At 36.4% G+C, this 23664-nt stretch overlaps 1 protein-coding gene and 1 long non-coding RNA gene across 2 annotated transcripts; one reads left to right on the top strand and one right to left on the bottom strand.

The window, feature by feature from the left end:
• Positions 1-4472: 4472 nt before the first annotated feature.
• On the top strand, positions 4473-19547 carry LOC140891800 (uncharacterized). Its single transcript, XR_012152610.1, has 3 exons — positions 4473-7386; positions 18727-19084; positions 19268-19547. It is a non-coding gene; the product is annotated as an uncharacterized lncRNA (long non-coding RNA).
• A 1830-nt stretch (positions 19548-21377) lies between these two features.
• Positions 21378-21890, bottom strand: LOC140888730 (ethylene-responsive transcription factor 1B-like). Its single transcript, XM_073296429.1, has one exon. The coding sequence runs from the start codon at positions 21888-21890 to the stop codon at positions 21378-21380; it is 513 nt and encodes a 170-aa protein (XP_073152530.1).
• Between the last annotated feature and the right edge of the window lie 1774 nt (positions 21891-23664).

Genomic DNA, 23664 nt, shown 5'->3' with positions numbered 1-23664 from the left:
AGTCAATTATTTAATACAACAAAACAGTCAGCAACAAAAAATGACATTTATGCTATATTGCATTTTTTTAACTTTCAAATTTTTAAAAAAACATCTGTACTATAAGAAATAAATACTTAAGACTAATTTGAAGAATATTTAAGAAGATGCTGAGTTTTTTTGGTAAGATAAGTGATTTTGAAGAGACTTGAATGTGTTGTTTACAATTATTAAAATTTTTTAAATGATATAGTGACGACTTCTTTAAATGAATGTGTTGTTTACAATTATTAAAATTCTATGTCAAATGCTATGATAAGCGGTTTAGACAGGCCGTTTTGGTGTGATTTTTGAAAAAAAAATTAATTGAACTATATGTGAGGTATGGTTTACGATTAATAATAATTAATCGTGGTTTTAAAAAAAAATTAGAAAAAACGATGTGATGCAATTCTGTTCGGGTGGTTTTAAAAAAAATTGATCACCCTTACTTAATGATGCCAATTTTGTAATTTATTTTTAATATATAAATTTAACTGTCTGAATTTAATATAATCATTGGCTTACGTAGGTAATTTGGTCCTTTACATAAATAGACATTAAAAAAAAAACCTCCAAACTTCAGCCTTTTGGATTCCGATTGGGCTGTTTCTATTTCAGATGTAAGCCCAAATACATCCAATTTGTTTTCTCAAATTTCCTTCCTTTCGGTCCAACCCGTTTCTCTCCACGACTTCAAAATTCAAATGATGTTGAAGTGAAAGTTGTAGCGGACAAGTTGGTTTGATAGATAGGGAAATGCAAAGTATTATATGATTTTTGTAGATGAGATAAATTGAAAATCGTTTCAGTTTAAGCCCAAATTATTTTTCGAATAAAAGGCATATTTTTAGTAATGTAAGTGTTTAAAATATGGATTCTTAGTTTTTGGGGGTTATAAGTGAGTTCAATTTTTCACAATTAATATCCCTTAATTAAAAGTTTGGTTGATAGAATGTGTTTGGTAAAAAGAAAAAAGAAAAAAAAGAAAAAAAGGGGGAACCAAACACGAATTTAAGCTAAAATCATCTCTATATCCCACTTTATCCATCGTATAAACAATGTATTAAATTAGCATCGTGACCAAATTAAACTTTTGGTCTACGGAACAATTGGTTAAAAAGAAACGACACTTAGTAAAAATGTTTGTTTCTACGCCATCTCTTGGGTTTGATATTTTTTTTTCTTTCATTTGAAGTCTCGTTTTAGTTACGTAACTTACGTTATCACATTTCTTCTGAATAAACCTGGTAATTTCTTCTATTTTTTATGGTTTTATTTATGAGCTGTGGACAAAGTTTTTGGGTACGGTAACAAAAATATGTTGTGATAAACTATAATTTTTCATATTTTATGGACGCACAAAGCACGTCGTAAATTGATGATAAAATTTGCCTATATCAGAGTTAATGTAAGTAATCAAAATAAATTTTAAATTTGATTATATTCACAAAGATCTCTCACCTTTTATTCATTATAATTTCAATATTACATCAGCCCACAGCTCAACTAATTTATTTTGCGATGGCACATATTTTATGGAAATATAAATTTTTTTTTGTTCGATTAATTTGTTTGATTTTGGTTTTAATTCGTCAATTAAAATTTGAAAGTTTGGTTTTCGTATACTAAATTTTAGTTTTCATCTATATTGCTCTAATAACTGACGTGACATCTATAAGTCATCAAATTTTTTATGTCATGCTAGCATTTTCTGATGACACGTCAGCAATTGGATCAAAAAGCCGAAAATTAAAAATTAGTTTACCAAAATCAAACTTTAAAAACTTAATAAACCAAAACCAAAATCGAACAAATTAATGTACTAAAAAAAAAATTTCCCTATTTTAATGGGGCACCAAATTATTGACTAATAAGAACACAAACTTAACTCTCATCCACGCCAGACCTGGTGACTTTGCCTAAAATGCTTTTGAGCTGCCACATTACAAGCTCTTGGAGTATCTTCTTCCATACAATCCTCAATCATAATTCGATCATTTCCTCCGAAAATTATAACCAAAATAGCTTCCAAAACACAACCTAAAAGGGGAATCGAAGAAATTCGAAATGCTTTTTCCTTATTATTCATGTCTTGATCGAGTAGAGATGTATTGCCCAAACGGGAAAAAAAAAGACTTATTTTTGGGGGATGAATATGATCATAGATATATATTTATTAGAATACGACTATGTGGGAGTAATTTCCGATTAGGGAAGTTGGATGTGGACTAATATTATTGAGTAGATTTGTGATAATAATTGTGAAGCATTAGACTAGAAAATGTAGATGAATAAATAGAGACTTTGGCGTCTGAACTTTTCTTGGTTGACAAGCTTTGGAAATTAATGCTCATCCACCTGTGCTCCATTCGAGAGACTTATAAGTCTCCAAAATGAACCCCACTAATCAATAATACAAGTAGAGATTTGTTGTTAGTGGTGTATACAATCAACGCCACCACCATCATCGATTACGGATTATAAAACAATAATTTATTATATAGTATTAATTTATTTAATGTTCTAATAATTAAATTAAAGTTGTGAATCATCATGTTATATATATATATACTAGTATTCCGCTGCACGCAACGCGTGCTCGTACATTTCGTTTTTTTAAAAGAGATAATAAATAATAAATTGTAAAATTAAAAAATAATAAAACAATAAATAAATTAAAAAATTAAAAAATAATAATAATATAACGTTTTTATAAACAAATATTCACGAAAAATATATATCTTATAAAGTGAGTGTCATATTTGTAAATAAAATAATATCAAAGTGCATAAAGTGAGCTTTTAATGGCTAAAAAAGAGGAAACCGTATAAAATGACTATTTTGCCTGATAATTTTGGTTTTATTGAAAATTAAGTTAGGAGATAATAATAATTTCAAATCAAGTTTCATCAATTAATTGAAATTTTATTAATTAAAGAGTCTCTACTTTAATAAAATAGTAATATATATATATATATATATATATATATATATAGATTTAACATCGATATATTATACTTCATTAATCATTTCATTATTTGAATCAAACGGAACTTAAAATCATGATACATGAAAGAGCTCCCTGTCATATATATATATAATACATGACATAAATATATAATTGTTGTTATTCTACAAGAGATGAGATTTTCATACACTATTTGCTAGACATTTTAGCTATTTTTGTATGCGGCTCGAATAATCCCCTGGACCTGAATTAATTCATGAAGAGATATAAATTAAAAACAGTTCTTTTTTGGTCGAGAAGAAACTGGAATCAAGCTTGATCTTGTGCTTTTGATAATTTTTCTTTGTTTCAATTTCTATAAGGATGTATGACAAGTTGATGTGTTTTTTCAACTTAAGTAAACAAATCTTACGAGTATCTTGAATTTTTCAACGTCCATGACCTACGAATTAAGATTTTTTTAAAAAAATATTTTATCTTATAAAAACATCCTAATAAAACAAATAATAACATTAATCTTTTACTATTTATTAAGGGTGGGCATATTAAAATATTTAATTGGTGTCTTGATCTGTTTTTAAAAATATCTAAACTACCATCACGTCACTTTCCATCACCTCACTTCTCCACATTTTCACGTTATTTCCCACCCAAATCTAAAAAAACATTCATTCTTCTTTTTTTTACATCACACACATTGTGTGTGCTTATTTGCTAGTATTAAATAATGTGTGGCAAGACACAGCGATACCGCAGAATAATAACACATGTAGTGTTAATAATTAAAAATTGAAAATAACTTCTTATTAATTAACGTTTTCTATTTTAGGTTTTAAATTTAACCCACTAAGTTTTTAAAATTTGATTTTTACGCATTAATTTTGATTTTAGTGTGCAACTTTCAAACCTATTTTGTTGCAATACTTACATGCATGATCAGAAATATTTTCCATTAATCTCTTGTAATTCTCGTTTTAACATTTATATGTGATACCCCGGTGAAATATCCCGGGTTATCACCAAACCCGAGTGCTTGTCAAGAGCCCGGATGCGGAATGGTTTCTAGATTGATGGGCAAAAGAAGACAGGGAAGAAGTAGAGCCCAAGCGAAATAGGAAGAAGTCTTTCCTTGCCTTGCCAAGGGCTGTCTTCCCTTTCCTTGCCAGGTGTTCCTTTTCCTTGACAGGAGGTGTCCTCCCTTTCCTTGTCAGGTGTTCCCTTCCCTTGACAGGAGGTGTCCTCCCTTTCCTTGCCAAGAGGTCCTTTCCCTTGACAAGAGGTATCCTCCATTTTCTTATCAGGTGTTCCCTTCCCTTGACAGGAGGTGTCCTTCCTTCCCTTGCCAAGAGGTCCTTTTCCTTGACAAGAGGTGTCCTCCCTTCCCTTGCCAAGAGGTCCTTTCCCTTGACAAGAGGTGTCCTCCCTTCCCTCCACTCCCTTGCCTGCCAAAGAACCCTGGCATCCCAGCACCCTGGCATCCAGCACCCTGGCTCCCAACACCCTGGCCTCCCGAGCACCCTGTCACCCCTAGCACCCTGGCCTTAAGCACCCCGTCATCCAGGCTAGAGGACCCTTCCCAGACCAAGTCATAGCACGGGTCCCACAGCATGGGCATCATGAGGGATTGCCAGAAAACTAATAAATAGGTATGAGCTTTATCCATAAATTGCGGGAAGCGTCTTGTCACATTTAATATCTGTCAGAAACCCATACCTCACAATTATTGGAGTTCCTCCAGAATTCCTATAAATATCAGGTTCCTTATAATTAGCCTGGCTAAGGTATGTTCTATTACGTTCATATACATCTTCAATTCACACTCAATTTCTCTAAATATCATAAGCCCACTCCATACATTTTAATCTAACTTAAGCATCGGAGTGGCGATGCCGAAAACTCCTCCGGCGCCCCACTGACGAGTTTTCCTTGTTTCTTGGTGTGTAGGCTTCGCCTTCTGAGAAGCGAGAAACCTTGCTGTTATTTTACCCGGGTCTTATACCCACCCCCGAAGAACCATTTTATGATATTCGCATCATTGGCGCCGTCTGTGGGAAATTGAGTCTTAGGCGTAGATATGAAAATCGCTCAAAAAGCACCCTGGAGAAAGAGTTTATTGCTTCTGTCGTTGGGAAGAGATATGTGACTTGGAGATTTCTTGGGCTTCTTCAAACCTTCGATCTCTGCTGCCTTCCTTTAGCATTCTGAATCGATTTCTAGGCTTCTCCCTCTCCATTTTATTTGTTTCTTCGCACCAAAATCCCTTGCTGCTCATTTGGGCTTGCTGCGTGATTTGCAGGAGTATTCTCGAAGGGCATAGCTGTTGTGAATCGAGCTTGGAATGATTGGGCTTTGTTTTTTCTCGACTTAACTCGTGTTTTGGTGTCGTTTGATGATGGATGGGGATGAGCTAGTTGCTGGAGCTCGGATTGGTGTAGATCCAACACCTGCGCAAGCTGAGGTTCTTGCATTCGGGTCTTTCGAATTACTACTATTTCCAGTTGTTTTTGGGCTCTATATCGGCTTGATTGTGGAATGGGTTGAGGTGTGAGGGAATTAATTTGCATCATTTTTCCCTGCTTCTTGGCTGCGATTTTTGTGCACTTCGAGCTGCTGCTTTTGTGCTTAGGTGATCGGTGGTTGTTCAAGGAGCGAGCGCTCCAAATATTTTCTTGCTGCAGATTTCGTGAGCTGCTTGGAGTTGGGCTCGATGGATTCTTTGGCTGGGCTCTTGGTTGGAAGCTTCTCTTTCCTTCACGAGGGTGTCGTTTCTTCGGCGGACAGCGGTGATCTACCTTGGCGGCTGGGTTTTGGGTGCCTTTGTATTTTTCTTTCTTGAATCGACTCGGTTATAGGTGCACATTTGTTGCTGGACGGATCTCACACTTTCGGCCTTTCAAGTGCCCGGCTAATTGCTTCTCTCACTACCACTCAAAGTCGTATGAGACCCCGGTATGTTTTGACACCTCGGATGGTGCGGATGAAATAACTTCCCGTGTTCTAGTCCAAATCAGCACAGAGCCAAGTAAGTGATCTGCGCGGCTGCGGCGATCTCTTTTTTACGTGAGTTTTGGACTCGAACAGAGAGGTGGACTTTATTTGTTCTTGCATTATTTGTGACGTGCTTCAAGGTGTTTTGGGGTTCTAATTAGCGGCTGGTTTACTGCAAAAACACGAGCTTGCCCGAGGATCTCATTTTTGATATCTTTTAATATCGAGGCAGTGTAGATGGAAAAATTCGAGTAAAAGGATGTGCTCAAGCCTGAGCTATGGATCGAGAATGGGAGACTTTATTGTTATTGAGCTACCATGGTCACAAATGGAATTCGATCCCCTGCAACAAGTCATCCAATTCAACCTTTGTGCACACCTCCGCGCGAGCCTCTCCCGGGAAGTGAGGTCTCTCTGGGCTTTCCCATTTTCTGCGGGCCAAAAGCCCGGGAGGGAAGTTTTAAGGAGCTCGAGTCCGTGATGAGTCACCCAAGATCTACCAATAGAATAATCAACAGCCCGGGCCAATCCACCCCTACCCGGGTCAAGGGATCCCCCTTCTCGAGCTCAGTTTTCGTCGTGCCCTGGTCATGTTTTCCTCGAATCTTGTGAAAATACTTCACCAGGAGCGATATTCTTGCACCCATTCTCGTGGACAGGTACGTGGGATAGAACCAGTCACCCGGGTCGGAGCTCCCTTCGGCAATTATTGGAGGAGCTACTCTCTGTCGCTTGCATCAACAAGTTTCAACAGATTCGAGTGGATGGAATCAGGAAAATACTATCAGGAATCAAGCAAGCTTCACTCCATGGATTCTCGAGGGTCATATTTAGGTCCCGGATTTCTACACTTTCCTTCAATACGAGTATCCAAATGATTGTGGGAAAGAGGTGCTTCACTCGAGAGGACGAGCAAGGGAGTTTCTTGGAGATAGAGAGACCGGGTCTTAAAGCATTCTCGACATTGGCCAGTCAAAGGCCCGGGAGAGGCACTCGAAGTTTTTCGGATTACACAGGGGTGTTGGAATATCTAAAGAACCGTTGCCGGGCATGATGGGGTTTGGGAGTGGGGTATGACGTGTGAGGATGATGAAGGAGTACAATTGGATGGTGAGAACATAAAGTGGGATGCCTAAATGAAAAAGATAAGTCTAGACACACCCTTAATATTTGGGCCCGAGTTCTCGTACAAGAATTATCACACTTTTCCCTGAATAATTTATTATTCATTTCCTACCAACTTGTCCCTGGCACATGAGGATTTCTCGCAAAAATGCCTTGACTGGAGTCTTGGCATTTTGTTTTGAAATAGTCGGGCGGTCAGCCCCCGGGGCTTGAGATGGACACTTGGAGGAGGCCGAACTTTCTCTCATTTTCCGAATCCTAAGAACCCAGCTCATATCTCCGAGGCAAGATAAGTATTTTTATTTTCATATCATTTGAGTTTATTCAAGTATTATATGGAATGAATAAAGCCACAGATGGTTGTGGAAAGGGGAAAGAGATGAGAAACGCATCACCTTAAGTTGCAGAAGGTGATGGGCGATCTGTAATGCTTAAAAATATTATATTCGGTGGGCTTAAGTATTAATTAAGATGTCAGGTTGGTTGGTGGCTGTCAACTGGTATTTCCACGTACATATCATTTCTTATTTATGGTTTTTATGAAATTAATGAGGCTTGTGATTTTTATGGGTTAAAACTCACTACGTGGCATTATCACCATTTGAATTTTTCAAAGTCTTAATTTCATTTAATTGACTCACTTGGGCATGCTTGGAAATTATTGGTGACATATTTCCAAAAATCAAATGGAGTGCATTGGACAGAGAAGGATTTTGAGTTTTGAAAAATTCTTTAGCCGGGCGTAATATTCACATAACGGGTGTCTGATATGCGATCTAGCAGTAAGACCCTGACATCTTTATTGCAAAACTCAGGTGATCTACCACCCTGGTACTCGATGTCCGTGGTAATTCACGAGCACTAAAGCCCAGATGATCTACCACCCTGGCACCTAAAAGCCCATGGAAGCCCCATGGCACTTAAACCCAGGTGATCTACCACCCTGGTACTCGATGCCCGTGGTAATTCACGAGCACTAAAGCCCAGGTGATCTACCACCCTGGCACCTAAAAGCCCATGGCAGCCCCATGGCATTTAAACCCAGGTGATCTACCACCCTGGTGCTCGATGCCCTGTTGGAACACGCGTTCTCTGATCACACGGATGTGATACCCGGAGCAGCGGAAGTTTAAAAAAAATTTTATTTTTCGATATGGAACGATTCCATATCGTGGGTATCAAATCCTAACGATTAAAATTGTTGCAAGTAAAATAATAAACACAGTTAAATATTTTACCTATTCAAGCAAAGGCTTGATTATGGACTCCAACAGAATTTAATCTGCTCTTCTTGTAAATCCCGGGAACCAATGACTATCACGATCAACCTCCGGAATTAAGTTCACGAATAGAAAACTAAAACCCTCTGATTGATTGCACTAGAAATCAATCAGATGTTTATCGAAGAGAATAAACAGATTTGATCTGTTAATTCATAATGTAATTTTTCACAAAAATTACAGACTGAATTATCTCAAAAAGAAGCAGAGGATTTTCGAAAATTCCTCTTGAAAATATATGTGTGTAATTCAAAAATTGCAAGACTGAAAGCTTATGATTTTCGAACACTACACATGTATTTATAGATAATTTCTAGACTAGATTAAGTTATAATTGTATTAGGACTCTAACTCCTTAGGGCCCACAATCCATAACTTAAGCCCAACAAGCCAAGCCTGTTATTATAGAAATTAATATAAAATTCATCGTGACTCCGATTGATAAACTGATTTTACCAATGTGCACAGAAACCATTTCTGCATCTTTTAAAGTCAAGATAATTTTTCTGAATCCGAATTCAGTGATTTTCAAAAATGCTCATCCCTATGTCATTTTAGGAAATTCCACTCCCTTTTAGTTAAAAAGTCCAACTTCTCTTTCATTAAATTTAACTCTTTAAATTTAACTATCTCAACGGGGTTTAGTAATCCATTACTTGTGTGACCCTCAATGGTTCAGGGATACAGCTAGCCGTGGGCTCACAACTCCTTGTGACTCGGAACAACAATTTCCGACTTACCCATCGAATCATGATAAGAGCGCTTAGCAACATCGCCCCATGATTCCCTAGGTATCACTGAGAGTGCCTGCAAGAACCAGTAGATTTTGGTTAGCGTACAGTACGGTCCCTTCATCCATATATCCCGATCGAATCAACAACCATTGGTGAATCGAGAGTCGTTTGAGATTTGATAACTATGCATTACATCTTGGAGATCAAATAGTGACATCGCATGTGTTACTAGGAAAACCGAGTAACCTAAAACACATCATGTACTCTGGCCAGAGATTCGTCACACTAATATCTCCTCAGATCGCATAGGATATCCACACTCGCAAGTATATGGTGAATCATTGACAACAAAGCATCGACTCCTATATGTGTCATAATTGTACCCAATCCCGACACCTGATGACCCCAATAGAGTCGATAAACGAGTCAAAGTACAGTACTAGCATATAGAGTCTCAATGATGTTTCAAGTAGTAAGGACTAATGGTGTACAACCAAAACCGCGGACTTATCCACTCAAATAATAATAACCACTTGGAAAGTTCGAATAGGATAATTCGATCATTCATCATATGAATATCCATTTGCATGCTTTGAACATCTCCATGTCTATTACCAATGAAACATGGTACTTGGCATCACAAATGCTAGTCTCAATCTCGAGCGATCCTTATCCTTATTAGTGGACGGCTCAATTGACTAGGAACTGTTTAGAATATACAATGACTATAAGATGTGTTTCATAATAGTGATATCTCTTTATTCACTATCTCATCTTACTTACACTATAGTATATTCAAGGTCTTTATCAAAACAACAATAGTATATCACAATATAACAATATGAAGAAAGACAAAAAAAAATGCCATTATTGAATGTAAATTATATTAAACAAAGATTGTTTATACATAGAGTCATAAAAGCCCTTAGCCACAAGTTGGCTAACCGGGCACCCACTCTTTCAATCTCCCACTTGCCCAAAAGCCAACTAGTCATACTACGTAATCTCATTGCTTCGCGATGTTTGTCAAACAATGGTCCTGGCAAGGGCTTAGTAAGTGGATCAGCGATATTGTCTGTAGAGGCCACTCTCTCGACAGTGATGTCTCCTCTTTCCACAATCTCCCGGATGATGTGGTATTTCATCAGTACGTGTTTGGATCTTTGATGAGACCTTGGTTCCTTTGCCTGAGCAATGGCACCAGTGTTGATCACGACAATATGTACGACATAAAAGAGATGTGGATTCCAGTAAATTTCGATCACCCATCAACGTTAGAGACATTGGCCATGGATTGAGATCAAAAAGAGATGATCTTGAATGATCTTCAACGGTTCGTCAAGAGGAGAGAATATTACAGGAAAGTGGGCAAGGCCTGGAAAAGAGGGTATTTGCTGTATGGTCCTCCAGGGACCGGAAAATCGAGCTTGATCGCAGCAATTGAGAATTGTTTGAACTACAATGTGTATGATCTGGTGTTGACTGATTTAACCAGGAATTTGGAGTTGAGAAAATTGTTGCTTGGTACTGAAAATATATCTATATTAGTGGTGGAGGATTGATTGCACCATTCACTTGAAAGATAGGTCCACTACTAAAAAGTTTACGCTTCAGTTTATTAGTACTTTGAAAAGTATATTGATGTAATAGATGTAGCTGGAAGTTGTAAGATATTTTCTAGTTTTTGTTTTTTAGTTTTACTGCAATTAATTTAGTTGGGGCTCAAATTTCAAGAATTCAAAAAGACAGTTTGAGAGCGGTGGTTGTGGTCCTAGGATGAGCTGTGAGAATTCAGACATGACATAGGTTTGAACACGCAACAAAGGGTTCTTCGAAGCCTTCCAAAAAATCAATCTAAGCTTCCTGAAAAAAATAAATAAATCGATGGACTAGAAAAGGGCCAGCAGGGTACATTCGCATGGTTTCGTTTATAATGCAGCAATAATCTATACACATTATAGCTCAAATGATCGATAAAAATCAGATAATTCCCTCAAAAAGTTGAAAATAATTCAATAAAGCTATATAACACGCCAAGCATCACAGCTAAAAAATCTTCAGAACACTAAAACCATACAGAATTGCGAATTAAACCCATAAGATCAAGAATTTAAACAATAAAAAAAACTATTAAAAGAACAACATTTTCAATTATGCTCAAGACCATTCAATTAACAAAAAAATTAACCAGAAGAGGAGAAAAAAAAGCAGCAAAAAAGCTGCTGTTCATGGTGGTCGATTTGCAATTCCTAACTCATAATATCGTGAAAAATAACTTTATTCGCAAGAAAGATCTTAATTAATGTTTTTACAGGCTCAACCTCAACTATTTCCTTGAATATTTGGGCACAAAGCTTCAGGGTGAGTTCTATTTGTGTATTGCTGTGGATTTCCTAATACAGCTTGTCTTGTGCTTGCAGAATAAGCTTATTGATTTTTGTGATCGGCTGTAAAGTTCTAAAAGAGAAAGAGTCTTAGCATGATCCAAAACTAAAAGAGAACTCATTATTAACAAATCTACTCATTTACGAGCTCCCAAAATCGATAACAAACTGATAGTGAAAGGAAAGACCATTGTTTACTTTAGAAGATCTGCAACAAATCCTCTATACTAAAAGAATATTTTACCATCCTTTAAACTTTTAACTCCGAATTCCACGGTTAGAACCACAATATTTGTTCTTAAAGTAGCAAAGTAACACCAACACCAAGATCAATCAGATTATCAGCACTTCATAAACTTCCACTGCTTGAAGAAGCGTCCATAATTTCAACTTAAAAATGCAAGAAAAATATTATCCATACGTAACAACAAGATTCTGTTTTCACTCTTGAACCAGAAATAAACACAAGATAAATAAACCAGAGAAAGTCACCTCTAACTTCTCTGCTATTAGCAAGGGAAAAATAGGCCCTGCAAGCAAAATCATGAAATGAACTCTTCAGCCTTGCAAGCTGCAACAGAAAATGGCATCAAGAAATTAATAGAATCCAAGAAAAAAAATAATGTTTCCAATACAAAAGCACAAGCCATAAATGGAGTCGAGCCCCGAGCAGTGAAAGGGAATGAGTTCTGATCTGAAATTTTTAATTACTATTTTGTACAAAAACAAATTCATAAAAATCATGCACGTATGTCTAGGACACACATATTAAAAGGAACTATTTCTCGTAACTTAAGGATTTGGAGATTAATTTTTTTAACTTAAAAAACGGCATAATCGGTGCCTAACATAACTCAAATTCTACTGGTAGGTTACTAGAACAGTACCAAGGCTTCAATTTAAGGAATGGATTCAATCATTCTTAGAGTTTACTCGAAAGGATTTTGGCCAAAGGTTACTTGCAAATTTGTTGATTCATTTGGATGGATTAACACATTTCACAACTAATATTGCTAGCCAATCACAGATTCTCAAAGAATTTATTCTCTGATATTTTAAATGCAAGTCCTATGATATAAATGAATTCCAGCTTATTTACTTCAGCATAGTTGAAGATAATAAAGTTCTCTTCATACCTTAAAAATGACCAGTCCCAAGCAATTTGAGATTCGATTCGAAGATCCAAACCCTCAGAAATGGTGTCATCCGTTGAAAGAAGACGGGTTCGCAGCGTTTATGAGCCAAGACCGGTTAAGTTTCACTTGAGTTTCCTCTTCCTCACGAGACCTCAAAAATTTAATGCCAAAGATCCTTAAAAAGATTTCATAAAGACCAGAAAAGTAACAATGAAAAGAAATTAAAAACACAAACTTCTCGCGCAACTACGGTCGAACAGGGGCACGAATTTGAAGATTCAGGTCGGCATTCCTTGCTACATTGGCGTCAACATGATGGTTAGGACAACCCAAGCGTACTTTTACCCAAACATTTATCAACAAATGTCGCAAGCGCAGACAGGAGAGGGGAATTCAAGGGCCGGCGGTGAATGCAAGGGAGGTGGTGGGAGGCGATGGGTGGGTTGTATTTGAGCTCGAGTAAGGGGCGGAGATGTGTTGAGGAAATGGAAGGAGCGGGGCGGAGAAGAGGGCCTTGAGAGCTGTGAGGGGAAGGGAGGGAGCGGGCGGCTAGGGTTGGGTTTTGGAGCGGGGCGTAAGTGTGAGTGTGAGAGTGAGAGTAAAAATAAAGGTGTATTTTTTAATATTAAAACCAAATATAACAACCACAACGGAAGAGAAAAGTGTGGAACAACTATTGTCGTATCACAGTAAATATATTTTTATAGACAATGGTTATTAAAAACCGTTGTTGTAGGTTAAAAAAACACGTTTATAGACAACGGTTTTTAAAAACCGTTGTCTTAGGATTAAAAAAAACCAGCTCATAGACAACGGTTATTAAAAATCGTTGTCTTTCACCTATTAAAGACAACAGTTTTTAGTAAACCGTTGTATATGAGCGCGTTTTTTGGACATATGACAACGGTTTTAAATAAAACTGTTGTTAAAAACTAAAAGACAACAATTTTTGCTGAAAACCGTTGTCTTTATTGTGTTGTGTATTACCATATTTGTTGTAGAGTAAGTCTAATAAATTTACAATAAATTTCGATAACAAGTTGGGGATACATATTTAATGGTGGGAACGGGCCATAAACCAGGCCCACTTTTTATTACAAATGACAATTCAAATTGGGCTATAAACCAAGCCCATTAATAAAACCCAATAATAATAAAACCAAATGTAAATAACCTAACATACACCTACCAAATTGGTCATGGCAATCGATCATCCTTTTATCCAATAATTAATTCAATAATTAAATAATTGGATAACATGCAATGACATCATAATTAAAAAGATAAAATAAAATTTTATCTTATCCTTTCATAAGATCATATCTTATCATCAATTGTACCAAAATAATTAATTTTTATAAAATCTAATTTAACGGATAAAATTTATAAATTTTCCAAAAATTCAAATTTATCCAAAAATCAATTTTAAAAATTTTGGACTCAAACAATTTGATCCGACGCCTCGCGGACCAATCAAAAACAATTTTCGATCGGACCAAAAACTAAAATTTCAAAAATTTAAAATTTTGGAAAAATAAAAAATTTAATTTTTTGGGCTGCCCGGGACGTTCCCGGGCAGCCCCGCCCCCACGTGGGGCAGGGCAGCCCCCACGTGGGGTGTAGGGCAGCCCCTTGGCTGCCTTGGGCAGCAACGATTGCTGCCCTTTTGGGTAGCGATCTCGCTGCCCCATTGCCCTGTTCAAATTTAATTTTCGTTTAAAATTTTGTTTTGTTTTCCAAAAACCAAGGCTTAAAAATTTTGTACAATCGATTAATTTTAATCGTTTGATCAAAGTTTACAACCTGGCTCTGATACCACTGTTGGAACACGCGTTCTCTGATCATACGGATGTGATACCCGGAGCAGCGAAAGTTTAAAAAAAAATTTATTTTTCGATATGGAACGATTCCATATCGTGGGTATCAAATCCTAACGATTAAAATTGTTGCAAGTAAAATAATAAACACAGTTAAATATTTTACCTATTCAAGCAAAGGCTTGATTATGAACTCCAACAGAATTTAATCTGCTCTTCTTGTAAATCCCGGGAACCAATGACTATCACGATCAACCTCCAAAATTAAGTTCACGAATAAAAAACTAAAACCCTCTGATTGATTACACTAGAAATCAATCAGATGTTTATTGAAGAGAATAAACAGATTTGATCTGTCAATTCAGAATGTAATTTTTCACAAAAATTACAGACTGAATTATCTCAAAAAGGAGCAGAGGATTTTCGAAAATTCCTCTTGAAAATATATGTGTGTAATTCAAAAATTGCAAGACTGAAAGCTTATGATTTTCGAACACTACACATGTATTTATAGATAATTTCTAGACTAGATTAAGTTATAATTGTATTAGGACTCTAACTCCTTAGGGCCCACAATCCATAACTTAAGCCCAACAATCCAAGCCTGTTATTATAGAAATTAATATAAAATTCATCGTGACTCCGATTGATAAACTGATTTTACCAATGTGCACAAAAACCATTTCTGCATCTTTTAAAGTCAAGATAATTTTTCTGAATCCGAATTCAGTGATTTTCAAAAATGCTCATCCCTATGTCATTTTAGGAAATTCCACTCCCTTTTAGTTAAGAAGTCCAACTTCTCTTTCATTAAATTTAACTCTTTAAATTTAACTATCTCAACGGGGTTTAGTAATCCATTACTTGCGTGACCCTCAATGGTTCAGAGATACAGCTAGCCGTGGGCTCACAACTTCTTGTGACGCGGAACAATAATTTTTGACTTACCCATCAAATCATGGTAAGAGCGCCTACCAACATCGCCCCATGATTCCCTAGGCATCACTGATAATGCCTGCAAGAACCAGTAGATTTTGGTTAGCGTACAGTACGGTCTCTTCATCCATATATCCCGATCGAATCAACAACCATTGGTGCATCGAGAGTCGTTCGAGATTCGATAACTATGCATTACATCTTGGAGATCAAATAGTGACATCGCATGTGTTACTAGGAAAACCGAGTAACCTAAAACACATCATGTACTCTGGCCAGAGATTCGTCACACTAATATCTCCTCAGATCGCATAGGATATCCACACTCGCAAGTATGTGGTGAATCCTTGACAACAAAGCATCGACTCATATATGTGTCGTAACTGTACCCAATCCCGACACCTGATGACCCCAATAGAGTCGGTAAACGAGTCAAAGTACAGTACTAGCATATAGAGTCTCAATGATGTTTCAAATAGTAAGGACTAATGGTGTACAACCAAAACCGCGGACTTATCCACTCAAATAATAATAACCACTTGGAAAGTCCGAATAGGGTAGTTCGATCATTCATCATATGAATATCCATTTGCATGCTTTGAACATCTCCATGTCCATTACCAATGAAACATGGTACTTGACATCACAAATGCTAGTCTCAATCTCGAGCGATCCTTATCCTTATTAGTGGACGGCTCAATTGACTATGAACTGTTTAGAATATACAGTGACTATAAGATGTGTTTCATAATAGTGATCTCTCTTTATTCACTATCTCATCTTACTTATATTATAGTATATTCAAGGTCTTTATCAAAACAAAAATAGTATATCACAATATAACAATATGAAAAAAGACAAAAAAAAATGCCATTATTGAATGTAAATTATATTAAACAAAGATTGTTTATACATAGAGTCATAAAAGCCCTTAGCCATAAGTTGGCTAACCGGGCACCCACTCTTTCATGCCCGTGGTAATTCACGAGCACTAAAGCCCAGGTGATCTACCACTCTGGCACCTAAAAGCCCATGGCAGCCTCATGACACTTAAACCCAGGTGATCTACCACCCTGGTACTCGATGCCCGTGGTAATTCACGAGCACTAAATCCCAGGTGATCTACCACCCTGGCACCTAAAAACCCATGGCAGCCCCATGATACTTAAATCCATGTGATCTACCACCCTGGCACCTAAAAGCCCATGACAGCCCCATGACACTTAAACTCAGGTGATCTACCACCCTGGTACTCGATGCCCGTGGTAATTCACGAGCACTAAAGCCCAGATGATCTACCACCCTGGCACCTAAAAGCCCATGGCAGCCCCATGGCACTTAAACCCAGGTGATCTACCACCCTGGTACTCGATGTCCGTGGTAATTCACGAGCACTAAATCCCAGGTGATCTACCACCCTGGCACCTAAAAGCCCATGGCAGCCCCATGGCACTTAAACCCAGGTGATCTACCACCCTGGTACTCGATGCCCGTGGTAATTCACGAGCACTAAAGCCCAGGTGATCTACCACCCTGGCACCTAAAATCCCATGACACATATAAACCCAGGTGATCTACCACCCTGGTACTCGATGCCCGTGGTAATTCACGAGCACTAAAGCCCAGGTGATTTATCACCCTGGAACCTAAAAGCCCATGGCAACCCCATGGCACCCACTCATTTAAAGTCCATGGCAGCCCCATGGCACCTACTCAAAGTCCAGGGCAGCCCCCTGGCATCTATTTGAAATCCCAGGGCAGTCTACGCTCTCGCACCCCTCTTGTAAGTCCCGGAGGTTTGAGGCCCGGGCATTTACTTGAGAGTTCAGGAGGGAGGCTATAGCATGTCACTCGAGTTTGGAGACTAGTTTTTTCGGAACAGCGGAGCAGGTCCTAGCCCGACTATCTTTGGGATGAGTGGTGATACCCCGGTGAAATATCCCGGGTTATCACCAAACCCGAGTGGTTGTCAAGAGCCAGGATGCGGAATGGTTTCTAGATTGATGGGCAAAAGAAGACCGGGAAAAAGTAGAGCCCAAGCGAAATAGGAAGAAGTCTTTCTTTGCCTTGCCAAGGGCTGTCTTCCCTTTCCTTGCCAGGTGTTCCCTTCCCTTGACAGGAGGTGTCCTCCCTTTCCTTGCCAGGTATTCCTTTCCCTTGACAGGAGGTGTCCTCCCTTCCCTTGCCAAGAGGTCCTTTCCCTTGACAAAAGGTATCCTCCCTTCCCTTGCCAGGTGTTCCCTTACCTTGACAGGAGGTGTCTTCCCTTCCCTTGCCAAGAGGTCCTTTCCCTTGACAAGAGGTGTCCTCCCTTCCCTCCACTCCCTTGCCTGCCAGAGAACTCTGGCCTCCCGGCACCCTGGCGTCCATCACCCTGGCATCCAGCACCCTGGCCTCCCGAGGACCCTGGCCTTAAGCACCCCATCATCCAGGCTAGAGGACCCTTCCCAGACCAAGTCATAGCACGGGTCCCACAGCATGGGCATCATGAGGGATTGCCAGAAAACTAATAAATAGGTATGGGCTTTATCCAGAAATTGCGGAAAGCATCTTGTCACATTTAATATCTGTCAGAAACCCATACCTCACAATTATTGGAGTTCCTCCAGAATTCCTATAAATATCAGGTTCCTTAGCGTGGCTAAGGTATGTTTTATTACGTTCATATACATCTTCAATTCACACTCAATTTCTCTAAATATCATAAGCCCACTCCATACATCTTAATCTAACTTAAGTTTCGGAGTGGCGACGCCGAAAACTCCTCCGGCGCCCCACTGACGAGTTTTCCTTGTTTCTTGGTGCGTAGGCTTCGCCTTTTGAGGAACGAGAAACCTTGCTGTTATTTTACCCGGGTCTTATACCCACCCCTGGAGAACCATTTTATGATATTCGCATCAATATGTGTTTTTAGGTTGTTTTAGGGATTAAGGTGTAGGGCATTGTTTTTAAGATAAACATCGGAGATTCAAAACACCATTATGAATCAAAATGAAACTTTAGCCTCTTGTATCCATGAACGCCAAATCCTTCTTAATGAGATCAAAACTTTAAGAGAAAATGAAGACCGACTCATAAAAAAAAATAGAGAAATTTTGCCTCGAATAATTGAGGTGTCGTGCATGGCTCTACTTGAGGAATTATGGAAAAAATCACATGTAAGACAATTTTTTGTTGAATTATGTAGTTACTTAAGAACAAATGTTTTTTTTTAAATTTTCAATCAATTAAGAATGGCACTGATCATTAACAATTGAGAGAAAGTAAAGATGCACAGCCTTAAGTCTAGGGATTTAACAAGTCAAGCTCAACAATGATGAGTATTTTTTTTGGCCAGATTTCTGCTGAATTTGAGGAGCTGTAGAAACAACTGACCTACGCAGAGCTGAAAATTCTTGAACGAGAAATCTAAGAAAAAAACTGCTTAAATATATTTTGGTATTGATCTAACACGCAGTTTTTTTATGGAAGGATTTAAAAGGAAACATTCGGGTACCACGGTTGGCAGAAGCGGACAGCAAAATTACATTCCCAACATCAAATGCCTTGCAAGTTAAGAACAATGCTTTCGCAAACATATTTAGCGCCTAAATTAGAACCATTTCGCAAACAGTTTATTTTAACAATAATTTTGTCTTGAAGAATCAATGCGTCGTGCATGGCTCTTTAGAAGGAATTATGCAAAAAAATCACAGGTAAGATAATTTTTTGTTGAATTAATTACTTACTTAAAAACAGATTTTTTTTTTTAATTTTCAATCTTAAGAATTGTAGTGATTGTTAACAATTGAGAGAAAGTAAACATGGACACTCTTATGTCTAGGGATTTAACAAGTCAAACTCAATACTGATGAGTTTTTTTTTTTTTTTTTTGCTAGATTTCTGCTGAATTTGAGGAGCTACAGAAACAACTGGCCTATCTAAGAAAAAATTTATTTAAAAAAAAATTGGTATTGAATTAAATTATTAATTTATTTTCTGTTGAGATTAGTTTAAAACATATATAGTTTTGTTATGCAAGGATTTGAAAAGAATCATCTGGGTCTTTTGCCGGGCGAGACCACGGTTGGCAGAGGAAGCGGACGGCAAAATTACATTCCCAACATCAAATACCTTGCTAGTTAAGAACAATGTTTCACGTACATTTTTCTCTTAAGAATATAATAAATTCCTCCAAAACCAATTTATTGCATGCAAACATATTTAATTAGCGCCTAAATTCGAACCATTTACGGATAAAAACGAGCCGATCTCTATTACTTAAAAACTTTAACAGTTTATTTTAACACTAAGTCCACAACCTGATAAGAGAAACTTACAAACTCATTTAATCAAGCTTGCCCAAATCCTCTCCCTTTCCGTCGAAATACTGATTTGTCTAATGTCATGTCAATAGTTAGATCAAAATAAACAAAATTTAAAAGTCACCAGACCAAAACCCAAAATTGAGTTTTTGTTACTATAAGCATCTCTCTTCAAGTCACGTTATATTCTTGAATCTTGAGCAATACCACAATCACAAAAACTCTTGTTAGACACTTTCATGAAATAATTTTTTTGAGACGAATCTTCTATTCGACACAACCCTTGAAAATATTATTTTTTTATGTCAAAAGTATTAGGTTCCGTTTGGACATGTACTTTAAAAACGCTTTTAATGTTTTATAAGTGAAAAAAACTTAAAGTATGTGTTTGGATAAAAATTTGGTAAAATGTTTTTGAAAATTATTTTTTAAAGAGTGTTCTTCAAGTATAGTTTTTGAAGAACACTTGAAATGTGTTTTTAAATGTTTTTAGCAAAGAACTATGGAAGACAAAAATGAAAAACATGACTTTTGAAAAAACTTGTTCAAACACATTTATTTTTAAAACAACTTTAAAAACATTTTATAAATTTTTTTAAAAAAAACACTTTTATAAAAATGTTTTATTAGTACATGTCCAAACAGAGCCTTAGTTTTTATTCTATAGGTGTATCATGTCACGGGTGTCACAAGACCTAGCTACCCTTCTCCAATTCGAAAACATCTTTGTTATGAATTCTTCTTCTACTAATTTGAAACTAAACAATTCTTCAAGATTTATTAACAATATTGAGGGCTAGCAACTTACACAACTCAGATATCCGACCATGAAATTTTTGACAATATTGCCTTAGCTAGCAAACACAAATTCCTTTGTTAACAAAAGATATGAAACTAAAACTTGAGAGTAATCATGATAATGTAGATTCAAGAAACTAAAATGCGCACACACAAGAAATAAGAAAAGAAGAAGGGAATTTTACATTTTTGTACGTTGTCCTAAAACCAAAGAAAATTATCAGTTACTACTATTGAAAAGAGTAGCAAAATCATGAGAATGAGTGTCACGATCTATAATTTTAAATTTCAAGCTACCTACAGGAGGGGAGAACAGAATCAGCTTTACAAAAACAAGCAAAGGAATCACTTCTCTCTCAAATGGACCACATTATATAGATATTGATGATATCTATGATAAATTATATATCACATCCGTTAAATAAAAATCTTGAATAATATCTTTTAAAATTTTCCTGAAAGGATTGCCCAATTGCCTAAAATATCTAGCCATGAAATAGACAATTAGTGCATAATTCGTTCCACCAGCTAGGGTTCAGCCAAGAAAGAGTTGAGAAATCAGAAAACAAATTAAGAAAGAAATTAATCCAAATCCCACAAAGAAAAAATAGCTAGGTCACATGCATATATATATAAGTTCGATAATAATGAGTTCCTAAACTATATATATATCCTGTGTGGTATTTGCAGAACACAATATATTATATCTTTCATCAAAACCACAAATAATTTCAGCATCACATTTCCTTTTCAAATACTGTCCTTAATTTCAACCGCACGAGCCACATTACTTAATTTTCTTTTTAATTTTTTTTTTTTCAATAAAAAAACAACAACAACAAAAAATTAAAGAAACACTATCAATCTCGTGTGTGTATTTCACTTACTAGCTAGCAGTAGTACTTGAAGTCTCACTCTCGGATAAAAGCTCATCCAACAAGTCAGATCCCAAGTCTTGAAGAACCACCATTTCCTCTTTACTGACTTGTTTCTTTTTACCTGTAGTACTACTACTCCTTTGTAATACTTTGTGTGATTCCTTCAAGGTTTTAGCTGGTGAAGATCCCGCTTCGCAGCTGTAATTCATCTTCTCAAGTGATTCCATTACTTGTTGTAAAGGGAAGTTGAGAGGAGCCGTGGATCCGCGCATGGCATACGCGGCTTGATCGTAAGCCAATGCGGCTTCCTCCGCAGTATTGAAAGTCCCCAGCCAAACCCTAGCTCCATTCCTCGTGGAGTCCCGAATCTCTGCTGCGTACTTCCCCCACGGCCTTTTTCGAACACCGATGTATCGTCGTTTTTCTTCTGCTAATTTGGAGGAGGATTCTGATGGGGAACTTGACGATTCGATGTTATTATAGATATCATGTTCTTGTCTGAAGGGTACTGAAGGATCCATTTTTTGGCCAAAAAAGAGAGAGACATAGGTGTGGAATGGTGTGGGGGAAGAGTGATGAAAAAAAGGGTTTGGAATTTGTAGGATAATAAAGAATCCAAGATTCTATAAGACAAGACAACTATTATTGGTTGGCTCTTTGCAAAAATTGGGTTTATTTTTATTTTTTTTATAAAGGTACAAATTAATATTCCATTATAATATCTTATGGTGGGACAACAACAACAATTCACATATTTATTTGGTGTATATATATATGATAAAATGAAAATATAATTCTCTATCTAAAAAAATCCAAAAAAAAATTAAAAATTCAAGCACCATAAATGTCATCATTCGCAAATATATAATTATCCTATTTATTTATTTTTGAACATAATTATCCTATTTATTTGAAAGAGTGGACTTGCCTAGCTAGTGGTTTAATATTTTCTGTTGAATTAAATTCTAGAAGTTTATAAAATTTCGTATGCTTTTTTTTTTTTTTTTTTTTTTAAATGACACTTACATTGAAAGAATGGGTACGTACTCTATTTTCAGTTGAAATTTCATCTGATTTTCTTCGAATATTCTATTTAATTTGTCATTTAATATTCCTTTTCATAGATTTGAAGGGAACTCAAACGAATACATGACGTAGACATTGACAAGTGTAATTATAATTACAAATAAAAAAAAACTGCAACTAACAATTGACACCATATATGAAGATAATATTTCAGGTCACCTGATCTGTTTTCGGGAAGTCGTCCCATATATAATATAATATAATATAATATAATATAATATAATATAATATAATATAATATAATATAATATAATATACACACAAAATATATATATATTTTTTTGAAATATCACAAAATATTATTTTTGATCAGACAACAAATCTGCTGAATTCATAAGGTCTCGATCTGTCGAGTATTTGAACATTGATTTAACACCCAACGCTAAAATAAATACATGAGTTCGAAGGTTGCCTAAAATCTTTCAATTGGAATTTCCTTCCCACTTAATTTTGTTTCTTAGAGAGTTAAAATTCTAGAGTTTTGTAATATATATGAATAAATATAATGTCAAATTTAGAGAATGACGTATTGTATTGTAACATTTTAAAAGGAAACAAAATAATTTGACTTCTTTCAGGAGAAGGGAGGCAAATTAATTAATTAATTAATAGCAAGAGCCTAACATTTATTTATTAGTTTTTTGTTTAATGGAAAATGATGGGCCAAACTCTAACTTCCCTGCAGGATAATGTTAAATTTGACGCTCAACATTTTTTTTAATTTTATGTTAAATAAATAAATTAAAGCATATCGATTATATTTTATTTCTAGTTTTAATGTTGGTTAATGCGAGACTAGGGAAGATTAATACACACAACTCCATTATGGAAAGTCAAAGTTGTTTAACCGTATGTGAAATATTCAAAGGTGTTTAAATTTACATGTTTTTATTTTTAAAAGCAGAAACTCATATAGCTAGCTTCAGGTATGTAAATTTCATGATCTAATTGCGTCTGATAATATGTATCACATTTTATGCTTCTAAATATAGAAAATGTCATTTTTTTTTTTACGTAGAAACGTCCCGCAGCCACTATATTTCGGTGCGCTCTGGGTAAACCCCGGACTAACGCAATAGTCTGCAAACTACACTAGTCAGGTAAATCACACTAGACAAGCCATGTGTGGCAGGCTAATCCAAGAAGATGTTGGCAAGGAGAATCGAACTTCTGACCTACGGCCAAGAGTTTACCTACTCCACTAACTTG

This window comes from Henckelia pumila, chromosome 3 (assembly GCF_033568475.1).
Source record: "Henckelia pumila isolate YLH828 chromosome 3, ASM3356847v2, whole genome shotgun sequence".
Lineage (NCBI taxonomy): Eukaryota > Viridiplantae > Streptophyta > Magnoliopsida > Lamiales > Gesneriaceae > Henckelia > Henckelia pumila.
This window is presented reverse-complemented; position numbering and strand designations above follow the sequence as displayed.